Consider the following 16210-nt stretch of genomic DNA (forward strand, 5'->3'; position numbering starts at 1 on the left):
AAGGTGACAGATCTAAATGGAAAATTCAATATAGGTTGCAAGATTGTTTGCTAGAGGTGGAAGTAAGATTTGGGTGGCCTCAAGGATATTGCTCACTAAAAAGATATACTAGAGCGGGGGTAATATGTGAAAAAGAAAAAGTGGCATTAAGAATAAGTTGATTGCAATTTTCCCCCATAATTTCTCCCCTTTTTTGGGGGTTATATACAGTCTATAGGTATATTAAACGTCTGGTTTTTATTACTTCATTTATAATACTATAGTTTTTGTTATCCTGATTATTTTTGCTTTTTAAAAAGTTTCTTTCACACAGATTCATAGAATATGAGAATTAAAAAGTGACCTTAGGGGTGGCCGGTTAGCTCAGTTGGTTAGAGTGCGGTGCTCTTACAACAAGGTTGCTGATTCAATCCCCACATGGGCCACTGTGAGCTGCGCCCTCCACAACTAGATTGAAACAACTACTTGACTTGGAACTGATGGGTCCTGGAAAAACACACTTAAAATAAAAGTTAAAAAAAAAAAATACAAGTGACCTTAGAGATTATATGCTCCAGTGTTTTCCAGATTTTTCCAGTGAGATTATATTGAGGACAGTAAATGACTAGATAGCTGTAAATTGATAGGGACAGATTTTTGTCTGCTTCCTTCATTTTACATGTGAAGAAAACCCAGAGAAGTGCTTTTACTTTTTTAAACGTAGTAGTAACATGAGGAGCTTTATAGGGTCTAAAAAATAACCTAATAACCACTGTATCACCAAATTCTCTTCAAATATTAATGTACGAATATAGAAACTAGCACATGTATATTATGTACTAGGTTATTAATGTTTATGTCATTTGATTGTTAATTCCTAGGGACATTTATGTTTTGACCATTTTGCTTTTTCCTCTTTTACCTGTTTTTGCTTTGTTTTAAATGTTTTCTTTCTCAAATCTTTGATAATCCAGATTTAAGAAAATATGACTGTCCTAATATGTTTGAAGATTATATACTTGTTTGCTCTTTTTACATAAAATATTTACATAAAATATTAAAGATTGTAAAATGTGATCTCAAGGCAAAAACTGTCATTTAAGGAATTTTAATTTAAATATTTAAAATATATCATCAAATCTGTTAATCCTTATATGTGGTATGGATTTCTTAAAGAATATCTGAGCAGTAACCTTATTTTTGAGAATCCAGTGGGTTTTTAAGATGTACCTTTGTTAGAGGTAAAAATGATAAACAGTTAACCTATTTGTAATTGATCATCTATTATGTTAATGTACTCATATTAATGTATTTTCGATAAACCACATTGGTCATTAAAAAATATCGTTTTTTCTTAACCTTTAGAAGTAAGAATTCTCCAGGAAATGTTGAAACAAAATTCAGTTTTAGAAAACAATTTTTGCCCTCCCACAAATTCTGGATATATTTATCAGTATAAAATTTTGCTGGGAAAATATGATTTCTTGATTTTTATGAATTTCACCAATCTTTTTACCTATGTTCTGCTTTAGATATCATTTCTATAACTTGTTAATAATTTCTGGTAACTTGACTTGTGGGAGGGCTAGGTATTGAATATTAACATGGGTGAAAATTCAGCCTTTCATTCTGGATATTACACTTGCCTGTTTTCTGTGCTTCGATCCAGGGATGTCTGGCAAGTAACAACCTAATACCTTAATCCTGTTACTTTGACCTTGCTCTTTTTTGTGTTTATGGTGTTTGAGCTCTTTTTGAGATCAGAACAAAAGTGGATTCTCAGTGTCTTGATGCTTGTGTCTCTAAGCATTCCTGCTGGTAGGCATTTCTGCTGATTGTTTTTTCCTCTCTTATTTTAGGTTCCTTTCCCCAATTTTAATTCTTGTAACAGACAACACTGAATATGTGAGAAAAGCCTTTTCAGTATCTATTTTCCTTTGAAAACATTTCCATACCATTATCATCATGAGACTTGGAAAACTTGTCTCACCACTTAAATGGGTTATTTTAAATTCCATTTTAATTATTTATATAATAATTGTGCATAGTAAAATAATTGGGGAAAATAGTTCACTGTCTTAACGGTGTGAGAACACTGGTTTCTGTGGATATTACAGAAGTTTCTAACACATCTGAAATGAATGTAGCCGACTGTATCCTTTTCCCTCTGTTTCTGCTTAAATTGAGCAGCTTTAAATTCAGTATGTTCTTGATGTATATTCTTTATTTTACCTTAATTGTAAAGATGTGATTCTCGCTTTTGGTGATTAGCACACCCAAGGAAGGGAAAGGATTTCAAACTCTTATTCAAAAGCATAGAATTAAGTAAGCCTCTCATGAAGCTAGATTACTAGAAACATAGAGCCTCTATAAAGTGGTTTGGGCATGGGGGAGTATAAACCCTGGGGTAATTTTCACTCTTAGGCAGGAGAGTTTAACAGTAGACTCTCAGAAAGTGGTGGCATGAAAGTCAGTTTGACACATTGTCTGAGCCTTTGTAATGCTTTAGGCCCTGAATCAAGACCAGTGGTTTGTTGTAGCTGTTGGTTTCAAACAGGAGCCAAGAGCAATGCCATCCTGTGTTCTGTTGGCTATTCAGGACCCCAGTGGGAATGGCCAATTCCATTGGAAGAAACAGTCTGTAGACAGTATTTTTAACTGAGCATTTGGACCATGTTAAGTTTAAGAATCAGGGACTTACTTTGTGGGAATACGGCCTTAACCAAAATAGTATTTTGTACCCAGTAAGAGGAACTTTGAGTTTTTTGTCTGTCTTTCTTTCTTCTCTCCTTTTCCTTCTTTTGCTCCCTGGATTGCTTTGTGCCTGTTAGGACATTAATCAAGCAGTGTCATACTGTCCCTCTTTTAAGGCAATATTTTAATTTGAAGTTAGGCTGATTTGTCCATACTAGATTCACCACTGGTGAATTTAGGTATTGATTACAGTTAGTCTTAGAATATGCTTTTAAGAAAAATAAATATTGTGGTAAAATATTTTTAATATAAAATTTACTGTTTTAACTATTTTTAAGTGTACAATTCAGTGGTATTAAGTACATTCACATATTGTGCAACCATAACCACTGTCCATTTCCAGAACTTTGCAAACAGCCCAGAGAGACTCTACCCATTAAACTATAACTCGTACTTCCCCTCTCCCCCGACCCCCTGGTATTTTCCTATTTAAAAAATACACTTTTGAAAACTACTGTAGTGGTCCGTGTTTTATACTCAGCAGCAAAAAAAATATCTTAGTGCTTTTAGATCTTATCCCATTTGTTGGACATTATGGAAAATCTTTTAGTTTTTTGGTTCAAGGTGGGCAAGGGGTGAGGGAAGTGGGAGAATTACTTTGAGGTTTGCTGAAAACTACTAGCTTTAGCTAATTCGTTTCTTTGGTACTGCTAATAGGCTTTTTTCTTTTCCTAGGACTTGGATGTCGTGGGTGATGGTACGCAGTGCCCTCCTTCACCCTTGCTTTTTGATCCTTCACTGACCCTTGAAGATCATTCAGTCAAAGACATTGCTGAAGGCACAGTGGATATTTTGGCAAGTGAAGAACAATCCCAGCCAGACTTCTCTCAGTAGTGACCCTAGCCAGGCAGTGGGTTCCCTGATGGCTCTGCTAGCATGTACTCCCAGGGAGCGGGGTTGTCATCGCTAGACTGTAAAGGTCCCCCCAGGTGGCAGTCTCCAGATGGGCTCTTAGAATACCTAATGTCCCCTGGTTATCATAGCTCAGAGAGCAGGACACAAATTTATTTAGTTAACTAGAAAAGGTCGAGACAAAGAATCTAGGTAAATTGTTGCTTTTAAAGGAGTCTAACTCTGGAATTGTTTTCCTCATAAAGCAAGGATAAGTAATGCGATTTGGCTTCTTTCTTTGCGCCTTGGGTGGGATACCTATGGCCCTGACTGAAGACCAGCAAGTACACTATGGTTGTTGGTTTCAAGCAGAGGCCCAAAGGACCATCTTCCTGTGATCTGTTGGTTGTTCTGGAACCTCAGCAGAGAATGGCTATTTCATTTGGAAGAAACAACCCATAGCTCTCCCTCCCATTGGGAGAGTTAGGAACGCTGCAAGTAATGACTTCTGCTTTCAGGATCAGAGATAGTTAAGTATGGGGAAGAGCAACTGCCCAGAGTTGTTTTATTTCTGCTGTCTTATTCTTGTTGCTGTGATACATGGCATTGATAAGTCAGATTCATGCTTCAGACCACAACAAATGAATTTGTAACCAAAGCGACTTTCTTTCAACAGGGCCAGATGCAGATGGCCGGAGATGGATGCAGATCACAGGGATCTCGAAATTCTGAGAAAACCTCTGCAGCGTTGCCTCAGAGTGGAATGGCTACTGCAAATGGGAAGCCAGAACCCACTTCTATCAGTTGATAGTTTTGGGGGGAACCATTTGACTTTGGAGGATTTGAATGTCCTGTTCTTTAAACAAGTACTTCTGACCATCTCTCACTAAAGGACAACCCAGACCAGTTTGTTCTTCTGGGTTACTGAGTGCTGTAGTCAAACATAAACCAAATTTTGGGGGAAGAAACCAAGTGTCTAAAAGTTGTGGGTGTCTTCCCACTCGGCAAGGAAGAGAGCGAGAGGTGAATCTGCTGCTGGGATTGAGCAAATATTTGGGATTTTGTGCCTAAGAGGAGACATCTTTGTAGGGGGATTTCCCACGTCTTGGGACAAATCTCCATAGGTGTTTAGGTGGGAGCTGTGTACCCTTGGGATAGTGATGGACCCAGTGACTCATTACCACTGTCTAACAGGCTGCCTTTTAACCTGTCCTCACCTCTCACCTAATTAGGTAATATGAACCGCCGTCTCCCAGTGAACAGCCCACAGCATTCCTCTGGCTTCTAACCTATGTACATTTCTGTAGTGACTGTCTTAATGTAAGATATCACAAAAAGTTGTTATACATAGTTTCTATTAAATGTTAAAATGTTCGAATATATAAAACCATCACTTAAATGCATGTTTTGTTTGTATTTGAAAGTATGTATTTTTTGGGGGGAGGGGGTCCTTAGGGAGCTGTCTCTGATGGGAAAGGGAAAACAGGACAGATAGACTTCCATCCCAAGAGGTTAATACATTTTCAGTGACTTTGGTTTTGGTTTGCAGGATACGATAAAAACCTGTAAGAAGTAAATGGAAAGGGGTGGGACTTCCTTATTAAAGCCTACCGTTCCAAATATCTTTCTTTACACTCCTCTGTGCTCCCTACTTCCACTCCCATGTCTATCTCACATTGTCTGATTATCATTTTAAAATACTCTAGGGCTAGGAATGATGTACACTATATCTCCCAGAGAAGTTGAGCCTGATGCTGGATCACAGAGAGAGGCTTAAATCGTCAGGATGATGTTGACGATGAATCTAAGGGTACGGTTAAAATAGAAGTTCAGTTAGGGTTAAGTTACCTATGCTCGAAGTTGTCTATTTCTATAATGCTTTATGACAAGGAGGCCGAAAGATTACCTTCTGTTAAGAATTGAGCTGAGGAACAGAGGAGTTTATGTAGTTACACCATCACCTTGGCTTTAGTTTAAATATCTACATCCAGAGAGTGGTCAAAAGTAACTCAGAAGGTCCATCAGATGAATTCCTGAGATCATCTTCAGTAGTATACTCTTTTTTTTTTCTTCATTTTGTGGTTCCCACTGTTTTCTTGTTTAGTACTTTTTGTACTTTATACACAAGACAAGCTTAACAAACAAGAACATGTCTGCTCCTGCATCAGGATTAGAGATTAGAATATGTTCTTCCTGTTTTAAAAAGTGATCTACAAACCACTAGCGTCCACCCATCACTCAAGGTAATTTGTAAATTAACAGGCCCAAGAGCACTTTTTTGGATGGGGGGGGGGCAGGAAGTAGAGGCCAGGGAATCTGCATTCTTAGCACCCCAGAAATTTCGATGGCCACTTTGCAAACTCAGCAGCAGTGGTGAGTTGAGAAGGCCACATACAGCTGCCACTCCTCCAAGGTCCTGGCTTCTATTAGGCACAGGAAAAACAGGATTTGGTAGGAAGAACCTCAGGCCACACTATGAGAAAGTCTGCTGGCTGATTAACAAAGGTTCCCTGTTAGAAGAAATGGCCTAGTAACCCTTCTGTGTTCAGTCGTAGCCCCCTAAGGGTAGCAGCCTAAGGGAAGGGTGGCCTCTGACACCTTGTAGGTCAAAAGGTGGGGGAGCTGGAGGCTGGTAACTACAGTAGATTTTCTTGAAAGGAGCTTTGGTGGTGCACAATTCCTGAGGGGCCTCTTAGGAATGAAGGTTAGGGGGATGAATTACAACTATTGCAATTTGGCTTGGGGGTACAATTTGTCAGCTCCCTCCACTAAACATTCTAAATTCCCTTCATCCTTGGCTGTCACGCTGGTGGGTCTTGGTAGCTTACCTGGTGGTGTGAACCGAACACTCCCGAGGAGTATTGAGCCTTTGGTGATCACGCTTCTCAGGCCAGGGTTGCTGCACATGTCCAGTTACAGTTGGGTGGTGGAGTACCAAGCTGCACCTGTGGTAGAAAAAGCATCTCCCCAAATGTCCGTATCCTAATCCCTGGGTCCTGTTACCTTACTTGGCAAAAGGGACTGTATAATCATGGTTAAGATTATAAGGGTTTTGGATGGGGAAAGGATCCTGGATTATTTTGGTGGGCCCAATCTAATCACGAGTCCTTAAAAATGGAGAACTTTTCCCAGCTGTGATCAGAGACAAATGACAGTGTGAGAAGGATTCTGGTGGTTCTGAGATGTGGGGGGACCTTGTACAGGGACCAGGGAGAGGTATGTAGTTGCTGAATAATGGCCCCCAGCTGACAGCCTGCAAACAATCAGACCTCAGTTCTATACTGCAGGAGACTTGAATTTTGCCAGCACCTGAATGAGTAGGAAACGGACGGCCCTAGAGCCTATAGAAGGGAATACAACCCGCTAATACCTTGGTTTTAGCCTGGAGACACCTGTACTGGGCTTCTAACGTATAGAACTGTAAGATAATTCATTTATGTTTCTTGAAACCACTAAGTTTGTGGTAATTGGTTATGGCAGGAACCGAAAAACAATGTAGCACCCAAGTAGATGACCTGGGTTTTGCCTAATCGTATTGTGTAAAAGAAGCTCGACTTCCTCCTGCTGGTCAATTTTCCTGCAAAAATGGGGGCTCCTTTCCTGCTAGTTCTTCAACAGTTTCAATGGCCTGGTGCCAGCTGTAACTTACAGCTCCACTGGATCCTTGCTGTATCTCCTGGCAAAGAGTGCACCCCTCTTTGGGACCAAGACCTTGCAGAGCCTAAAGTGTGGGAATCACCCAGTGGCTCACTGGGTATGAGAAATAGGGCTACTCTGCTCCCATCTCTGTCAGCCCATTTATTCTTCCCAGTGGAATGTAGCACTTTACATAGAGATCGCTGAAGGATTGCACCCTTCGTTGAAAAGTATTTCCTCCAAGCTGGTGTTTCAATTGTATTTTCAGTAGGCAGTTCCAGGGATCCCTGAGGCCAGCCGCTTCTGGATGCTGCAGTATGTGATACAACCAGTGGGTCACTCCTTTGCTATGCAGTGAATTCCGTGTCAGGTGCCATGTGTGTGAAATTTCATGCCTGTGGTTCTGGCTAGGGTTCTGTGAGTAGGAAAGGTGAAACCTATACCTGAAATACACACCCCTGTGAGGATGTACTGCTAGCTCTTCTATGACGGAAGGGGCCCAATACATTCTACCTACTACCAAGAAGACAGTTGATGGAGTCGAGGAATAGTGCCGTACCAGGGGCTCAAGCTGGGTATTTTTATCCTCTGGCCGGTCTGTGGGCTCAGCACCCAACTTCAGTGAGCTGGTGGAAGGGCCCCCAGTATGATGTAGGACCATGATGACACTTGCAGTTTCTGGGTATCAGTGTCAGACCTATGTCTTGAAAGGACTGAGTATTCCCCTTTTCCCAGTGTATAGTCACCCAAGTAAATGGGGAAGTAATGAGGGACTCATTACAGTACATAGTGTCTTCCTACATGGGAGAAGTGCTAGCTCTTGCTAGGGTGTGAGGATCATCTCTGCAAACTGAGGGTTCAGGGAAGTTTGCAGAGCCAATATTCTCAGGGGCCTCTACCTAGATGTCTTCATCCCATATTCTATGGTCCTAGGTTTTTCCAATCAGGCCCTGGACCTTAGTGTAACAGTGCAACCTTGGCTGAGCATTTAAGCTTCTTTGAAGTTCAACTCTTACTAAGTCCTTAGCTTGCTCCTCAGCTGTGTCTCCTCTTATGCTGCAGATGATAAGGGCCTCCTTTTAAGGAAGCCCTCTGGCTCTGCTGCTTACCCTGTTAAATTTAGCTGGACATGATATCCCCAGAACTTACTAATCGTGTAACTGGAAGTTTGCACCTTTTGCTTACCTTCTCCCTGACATCTACCAATCTGTTCTCTGTTTCTATGAGTTTAGTATTTTTTTTAGATTCTGTGTCTATGTGAGATTATACAGTATTTGTCTTTCTCTAACTCATTTCCCTTCGCATAATGCCCTCAAAGATCCATCCATGTCATTGCAAATGGGATTTTCTTTCTCTCAGACTTGTGACCGGTGTGTGGCTGGGGTAGAGAGGTTGATGCCTTCGGATTCCAGCGACCAGAGATAATGTAATGGGCAAGAGCTCATAGTCTCAGTTTTCTTTGATATCTAGCTCAAAGTTTCCTCTAGTAGTGACAATATTTTGTGAATTTCTTTCATTTTCTTAATCCTTTGGGGTCCCCAAGTGGCTCAGCTGCCTATATCCCACAGCCTGCAATAATTGGCCACCCTGGTTTTACAACCAGGTCACTAGGACTGTCACCATCCTGGTATCATCAGGCAATACCACCTGGCCTCACTGTTGAGCCCCCGTGGATGGTTGGATTTGAGGAGTGTATCTAACTTTTCTCACACCTGGTCTGCTTGGTTCCAACACATTCTATCTCTGTTTCACAGCTTAGTGAATGGCGTATCATCCACCCAGTGACCAAACTGGAAGCCTAGCCATTATCCCTCTCTTCTACTCCCACATCCAGTTCACTATCACAACTCTCCCTTCAAAAAAAGGAAGCTCAACTTTAATTTTTAGGACAGATGTTTGATTTGATTCAGCAGCTCTAAGGTAAGCTACTTCACTGTCCTGCTTTCTGTTTTTAAATTTTTGTTTATTAAAACTTCGTACCTGGTTAGAATCAAAGATGCGTGTCTGTTCCTCCTCCTCCTAATACCACAGAGAGCTCTGCGATGAATAAAAGATAACAAAAGCAGCCATATGCTTTTATGATTCGCCACCATTTATTGAAAATACCACCTTTCCCTACTGCAATACAGTGCTGTCTCTGTCCTATTGACCATATTTGTGACAGTTGCCATTCTGCCCCACTAATCTGTTTGCCTATCTTTACACCAATACCACACTAGCTTAACTTCTATAGACTATACCTATAATATGTCTTGATATCTGGCAGGGTGAGTCTTTGGGTTTTGTTTTTCTTTTGCCTGGGCTCTTCAGTTGATTTAAAAAGGATTAAAAAGAACAATGTTGCATTTTCAGGGGTGCATAAAAATATCCTGCATCCAAAGCTCTGCCCAAAGAAGTGCTCCAAAGGAAAAAAAAATTAACTTTTTTATCTCATAAATGCAGAACTATCATTTACAAAAAATGTATATACACTCATTATTGGTTTTATGTGGGGAGAAGAAAGCTACATTCGATGTTGATTAAAGGTCCACTTGTATTAGTTACTGATTGGATTATTCTGGGTGGGGGTCTTTAGATTTCCTCCCTGGGATTGTAATATGACAAAGGGTAGGCCCATCTAAATCCCTTTCCCGGGCAACTAATCACAAAGTAAGAGCTCAGTAAACATTTTAACTAAATATAGTGCAAATCCATCAAGGGAGGTACAGAATTTGAGTCCTTAGAGTCTTGCTAGTAATCAACGTGGAGGTAGGGTTTGTGGTGGAGAGTGAAAGGGACAACTCTGAGAAATTACAGTGGGAAGGAAAAGTATTAGCCAGCTTTTATTTTGCTGTGTCATAAACCACCCCAAAACGCAGTGGCTTACAACAGCATTTATTTTTCTTGCTCCTGGGTCTGGTGGGTTGGTGGAGTGAAATGGGCAGGGGACTCTAGGAGCCAGGATTTGGGCTGGGTTCAAATCTGTTCCACGTGTTCCATTCTGGAGCCCAGGTGGGGGGCGGAGGGGTAGCAGATACCTGGGGCATGCTCTCTTCTGGCAGTCAGGGGCACCAGAGGCCAAACAAAACCATGCAGGCACATTTTTTTGTGTCTACTTCGTCACATCTACTAACATTCCATTGGCAAAGCAAGTTACATGGCCAAGCTCAGCATCCACGTGGTGGGGAAATATACCCCGTCCACTGTAGTGCTCGGAAGGTCACATGGCAGGACGGGGTAGGAACTGGGAATAATCACTGTACCGCCGGAAGACACAGGGTCCTTGGATAGTTGTGAGAGCTTACCTTGTTACCTCCTAGAATGTGGAGGTACAGAGGACTTGTTCCAGAAAAACGGGGAGAATTAGCCCTGATAAGAAGCTGTGTTATACTGGTGCCAGAATACAAGCTGGTCTCTCCCACTTACTTTACTCTCCTGTCCCTCCATTCCTTTCTTCTCCTACCTGGAAACCTTCCACTGGGGCTCCGCTATGGTAGTGCCAACCAGATAAGGAAAGGAGTCCAGCCAGCAATTGTAGGAGCAGCAGCAGGAATGAAGATACCCCTTCAGAGAGCTAGCTCCCTGGAAGGTGGCAGCTGGAGGAGCAGCAAGGCAGTGACAGTGGCAATCGGGGAGTGACACTTCAGTGCTTTGCTTTCTGTAACACACAGAGTGTGGTGGAATAAGACCTAGTCTCTGAAAGTACTTTGTAAACTGTTAAAAGATACTGTATCAGGAGGTTAAATGGGAAACTTTGTTTTAGTTTCAGCGGGAGGTGTCAAGACAATAGATGCCACTTTTCAAAGTGAAATGCAAGACCACAAATATTTACAAAAGGAGATTGTGGAAATATGTTTGCATCTTTAGTTGATCTTCCATTGTTAGTCTATAAAAGATGTAGGAGAGGTCAGGAAAAAAGCTGGAGAGAAGAGAGGAGGATTCCTTGGACAGTTGGTGTACTTTCATTACCTGGGGGTGACCATAAAAGTCATGGTACTTGTCTGAGTTTTTATCCAAAGTCAGGAGAAGCTACTCCACAGAATAAATTGAAAGGGATGGTAGGACACAAAAATACTCTTACATGGTTATATCCCATGAGTCATACTTGTTCAATGATACATTTACACTACTGGAATGAGATTACGATTCACTTTATTAAGTGATTTGTTAATTACTATGGTAGAAATTGCTAATTGTCCACTAAAATCTGTTCTCCCCTTTTGCCATGGATATAATATTATAGTAGGACACATAGCTGCCTAGCTCAGTACTACATTTCCCAGGCCCCCTTGCAGCTAGGAATGGCATGTGATTAAATTCTATATTTGGAGTATAAATGTAAGCGACATGTACCTCTTCTATATCTGGGCCTTAAAACATTGCCTATGTGTTTCTCCACATTTACTCCCTTTCCTGCAAATAGGAGCATAGAGTGCCTTCAATCCAGCTTTGTCCAGGTAGAGGAGGACAATACCGCAAGGTAGGGCTTCTCAAATGTTTCTGTGCGTAAGGATCACCTATAGAGCTCATTAAAACAGAGGTTACAACAAGGACTCAGTAGGTCTGCGGTGGGTCCAAGAATTTGCCTTTCTAGCTCCCAAGTGATGCTGATGCTGCTGGTCCATGAGCCATACTTTGAGTAGCTGTGGAGGATGATGGAAAGGCAAGATGGAAAGAATCTGGGTTTCGGAATGTCTGTGGGATAAAGTAGCTTGTCTACCTATCTTGGACTATTTTGTGAGAGCACCATATTTTGGGAACTCTGTTGTAGCAGCTTAGTCATGTACCCTAGCCAACATCATCATCCTGACATTCTCCCAATCCTGTCTTTCCTCATATCTAAACCAAGTCTCTTCCATAATTTCCTTCTGTTTCATCCTGAACTTCCTGTCTTGGTGATGGAGAATAATATTAACCACCTCTACTAAATGGGTTTCATCACAGTCAGCATCAGGAATGCTATGTTCAGCTATCAATTTTAGCCCAGACTGGGTAACCCATAAGTTCTCCGGCAAAAAGTTTCCTTAAACTATCTTTCCAGATGTGATATGTGAATCTTCAATGGTGGGCTTGGACAGAACAGGATTTCTAACTGTTTATATCAAGTAACAAGTCTCTATCATGACCCAGCCTTTAAACATGCTACTTGGGACAGCTGAATTTGAGTAATTTTTATTTTGGAGGCAGAGATGGGGGAAGAGTCAGAGCTTCCCAAGAACCTTGAGGAATTTCCCTGCCTTCTGGGCCACTTTCTCCAGGAGCCGTGCTCAAGGACAGTCTCATAGCTGACAGTCAGCCAGGTATCTGGACAAATCCTTGTTTTTGCAGTGATTTTCCCATGCCACCCTAAGGATAGAGAAATAAAACAGATCAGAGGCAGGGGCAGGAGTCTGTAAAGGGCTCAGTTGAGAGGGAATGTAGGGCCTGCAGACTGGAGTCCGTTTATGCTGTGGGAGAGGCCCAGGTAGGGAAGCCTGGCCCATCTAAGACACGTGTGGGTGGGAGTGGTAGTGCAGCTGTGGTGAAAATGTCGCAATATTATTCTGCCTCATTTCACATCATGAGAACAGTCTCGACTCCCTACAAAGTCCAGGGAAAATCCTGCCACATAGAGGCTGCTTACATCAGCATCTGAGCTCCAGTCCAGGCCCACCCCTGGCAGAGGGGCTGGTCTGTGCGCTTCACGGTCCCCTTACCATGCAGACATTCCATTGGGATCCTTCACAACCCTCTTGGCACAGAGGATGTCATCATTGATGTTATCATCCAGAAATTCTGAAAGGAAAAGTGGTTGAGCGGTGAGGGGAGCATCCCTTTTCCTGTTCTAATAACCAATCATTTTTTGAAGGGAATTCCCAGAGGAAACAGCCTTGCGATTTAGAACGCTTTATCTCGGGAGCTCATACCGTGGGTTTGCCTTTCATTTTGCCTGGGTTTTCGTGCCTTTGCTTAGAATTTGTTTTTAAGCCTTGTTCCCTCCAGAGGGCATCCAGGACTGGATGGACCAGGGAGACAGCCTTTGTCTTCAGGCCACTGCTTGGTGTGTCCTGAGTGCTGTGTGTGGGTGTGTGCAATGCTGAGGCAGTGGTGTGTGTGCCAGGAACAGTATAACATGTCTTGAGGGAGGGGGACCTATGAAGGTGAGGCTGAGTCAGGGGTGTATCTCTCTCCTTTTTGAAAGGAGAATCTCTAGGGAGTCTTGTTTTAGTGTGAGGACTGCTGAGGGCCCTTTTATTCTGGATACTCAGCTTCCCCAGCACATGCCGATGGTCAGGTGTTACGGAAGTGCATCAATTTGGCACTTATTTTACCCACCCCCTCTCCACCCAGGCCTGAGAGCGGATAGAGTCCTTACTGTCGCACATGATGTTGCAGGCATTCGCTGAGGGATACTTGTTGTCTTTGCACCACCACTTGTTGTTCAGCTGGAAGATCCCATAGTCACTGCTGCCATTGCCGTTTTTCCCATTAAAGGACCGAGTGTTGAAGTTACTCTCATACTGAGCCACGCAGACCCCTGTGTCAGAGAGGGCAAGAGGTGTGGATACAAAAGGGAGCGTGCTCCGTAATGCGAGACGACGTGTGCTGTACTAGAGCTACCAGACGTGAAAGTCCACTGAGACTGAAATGCAAAGACTATGAGATCCTCAATGTTGGAGGTCGTTTAGAATCCCCGTGTAGTCCCAGGCCTAAGCAATAATTAGCCCATGGTGAGTGTGTAATAACAATTGGTTCAGTAAGAGCAGTTGTAACGCTCAACCATCGACCAGTCACCGTCTGTTCCCCAGTCTACCTTTCCAGCTTCATCTCCCAGCCAAATAGTCAACTCCTGCCGTGTATTTGCACTTTTGCTCCCTACCTCAAGGTATATACAAGAGAAGAGGTAGAGAGGTAGTTGGAGGAGAATCCTAGGAAGGAATTTCAGAAAAACCATCTTTGTGAGTAACAAGAAAGAGAAGGTTTGGCATGGACAAAAGTGAAGATACTCAAGGGAAGTTGAAATAGCTCCGTGTGTGCTTCCCTATGTGATGGGTGACTCAGCCCTTGTACCCTGGTCATTGCCTCATCTTCTGTTCTCACCATCCCCATCTAACTCCCTTGTGACACTAGGATAACAATACTGAGACAGCCTTAGTAGAGGTGGGTTATTTTTTTGGCAGACAAATGAGTAAGGGAGGAAGTAAGTTGGAGGCAGCACCTATCGTGCTGCAGAGACCTGGACTAAAAAGGATGCAGGTGAAAGCAAAGGTGTGGCAGTAAAATGAAGTGGTTAGGTTAGTCTTTGGGTGTGTCCAAGGAAATTCCAGGCCATTGGGTGGGAAGGTAATATAGGGGACAAGCAGAAGAAAATATGTTATAGGTAAGATAATCCCTAGTGGAAAGAGAAAAGGAGAACCAGTTAGGAGTTACAGGGCAGAGGCGTCAGAAACAAGAAGAGCAGGCAGGGGAGTGAGAGAGCCCTGACAAGAGAGGAAATCATTAAATAAAAAGGGAGAGATTTCTGAGTTGGGGAAGAGGGCGTCTTTGGGCAGAGACAGAAAGGACGATGATGGTTCATACTCACAGTTTGCCAGGCTATAGCCATGGAAGCCATCCATTCCCTGGGCCTTCAGCTTGCGGGCCAGCTCACACTTGGAGAAGATTTTGGCATTGGAAGCTGCAAAGAAGCAGCTGAAAATGGGGATGATCAGAATTGACCTCATTTCTGCAGCTAGTGGAACCCAAGACTGGTCTGTCCAGGACACTGTTGTCTCTTATACCCTTTGGCCACAGGCCTCTCTGAATGGGCAGCCATGCTGGCGTTTGTGCCAGGAAGAAGGACTTGGCTGCCCAAGGCTAATTCCCCAAACTGGTCCTGCCAGTGTGAACTTCAGGGAAGGGTATGTAACCAAGAATGGTACCAGGAATAAAGTCTCAGTGGGCGGGGGCATTTCTGGACTTGTGCAGATGCATGGAGTGGGAGAAATGGGGAGAGAAAGGAGTTGGTAGGAGAAAGAAGTATGATTTTCAAGGCTTGTGCTTTTGTTGGACTGTCCCCCAAAGCGGATTGTCCTTGTGTGCTCTGCTAAATTTTGGCTCATTATCTGTGCGTGGCTGAAGGTATTTTCCCGCTCAGTCTAGTGGGAGATCCATGATGGGCATCACTGGGTTTGGAGAGATTGAGGCTCTTTTGGCGTCTGCAATCAGTAAGTCGCTGGTTGAACAGGAGACCACTCACTAGAGAGACTAAATTCTTAATATCTTTGCATCTAAAAGAAGTAATCAAATCTAAACCCCAAACTAGACTTGAATTCTCTCTACTATCTGTGATCACTGATACATATATGTATATTTATCACAGATACACATATTTATATGTTTGTATTTACTTATTAAAAGTAATTGACTCCTGCAGTTATGTAGGCTGAGAAGTCCAGACCCAGGAGAGCCAATGGTGTAAGTTCTAGTACAAGTCTGAGTCTGAGAACCAGGAGAGCTGATGGTGTACGTTTCAGTCTGAGCCTGAGTCTGAAGACCAATGTTCCAGCTCAAAGACAGACAGAGAGAATTCTTTCTTACTCAGCCTTTTATTCTATTCAGGCCTTCAACGGATTGGATGAGGCCCAACCACATTGGGGCAGGCCATCTGCTTTCCTCAGTCTACTAATTCAAATGTTAATCTCATCCAGAAACACTCTTAGAGATACGACCAGAAATAATGTTTAATCAAATATCTGGGCACCCTATGGCCTAGTCAAGTTACACATAAAATGAAGCATCACCCATCTGTTGAGATGGTACAGTGATAGGAAATGTATAACATCCTGAGGCCCACCCACCATTCCATTCTCTGAAATGTCTCTTCATTATTTTTCTTGCCTATTCCTTCAATATTTATTGGGCATGAATGTCAGGTATGCTGTTAAAACATTTCATATATTGAGCCAGAGTCTATCTGTTTATAGCCTCTCTTTGCCAGTCTCAGGCCACAAGTTTCTCTTCTACATAATCATAATTATTAAGTACCAACTGTAAGTCACATAAGGTATTA

At 42.5% G+C, this 16210-nt stretch overlaps 2 protein-coding genes and 2 non-coding genes across 8 annotated transcripts in view; 3 read left to right on the forward strand and 1 right to left on the reverse strand.

The window, feature by feature from the left end:
- KANSL2 (KAT8 regulatory NSL complex subunit 2) overlaps positions 1 to 4967 on the forward strand; it is a 27890-nt gene extending 22923 nt beyond the window's left edge. For 4 of the 5 annotated variants that reach the window (XM_074325765.1, XM_074325766.1, XM_074325767.1 and 1 more), the window contains 2 exons: positions 3409 to 3528; positions 4241 to 4967. In XM_074325765.1, coding sequence (XP_074181866.1) covers positions 3409 to 3528; positions 4241 to 4372 — 252 coding nt within the window. In that variant the 3' untranslated portion in view covers positions 4373 to 4967. Of the gene's footprint in view, positions 1 to 3408; positions 4094 to 4240 lie in introns of all 5 variants that reach the window. The other variant, XR_012493995.1, reaches the window with a different exon arrangement.
- On the forward strand, positions 2486 to 2619 carry LOC141570279 (small nucleolar RNA SNORA2/SNORA34 family). Its single transcript, XR_012494284.1, has one exon. It is a non-coding gene; the product is annotated as a small nucleolar RNA SNORA2/SNORA34 family (small nucleolar RNA).
- Positions 3885 to 4021, forward strand: LOC141570280 (small nucleolar RNA SNORA2/SNORA34 family). Its single transcript, XR_012494285.1, has one exon. It is a non-coding gene; the product is annotated as a small nucleolar RNA SNORA2/SNORA34 family (small nucleolar RNA).
- A 7491-nt stretch (positions 4968 to 12458) lies between the features above and the next one.
- LOC109443678 (lysozyme C, milk isozyme) lies at positions 12459 to 15337 on the reverse strand. Its single transcript, XM_074319203.1, has 4 exons — positions 14744 to 15337; positions 13535 to 13696; positions 12876 to 12954; positions 12459 to 12525 (listed from the first exon to the last, which is right to left on the reverse strand). Exons 1-4 carry the CDS (start codon positions 14880 to 14882, stop codon positions 12459 to 12461), a joined length of 447 nt encoding a protein of 148 aa, XP_074175304.1. The 5' UTR covers positions 14883 to 15337.
- Between the last annotated feature and the right edge of the window lie 873 nt (positions 15338 to 16210).

This window comes from Rhinolophus sinicus, linkage group LG02, assembly GCF_036562045.2.
Source record: "Rhinolophus sinicus isolate RSC01 linkage group LG02, ASM3656204v1, whole genome shotgun sequence".
NCBI classification, from domain to species: domain Eukaryota; kingdom Metazoa; phylum Chordata; class Mammalia; order Chiroptera; family Rhinolophidae; genus Rhinolophus; species Rhinolophus sinicus.

What these genes read in the sequence shown, in the direction of transcription:
- LOC109443678 (XM_074319203.1), bottom strand. Translation starts at nt 14,882, where the DNA reads ATGAGGTCAATTCTGATCATCCCCATTTTCAGCTGCTTCTTTGCAGCT. An exon ending in TGGCTATAGCCTGGCAAACT is followed by an intron (nt 13,697 to 14,743) that starts GTGAGTATGAAC and finishes TCTCTGACACAG; the next exon opens with GGGTCTGCGTGGCTCAGTAT. An exon ending in CTGCAACATCATGTGCGACA is followed by an intron (nt 12,955 to 13,534) that starts GTAAGGACTCTA and finishes TTTTCCTTTCAG; the next exon opens with AATTTCTGGATGATAACATC.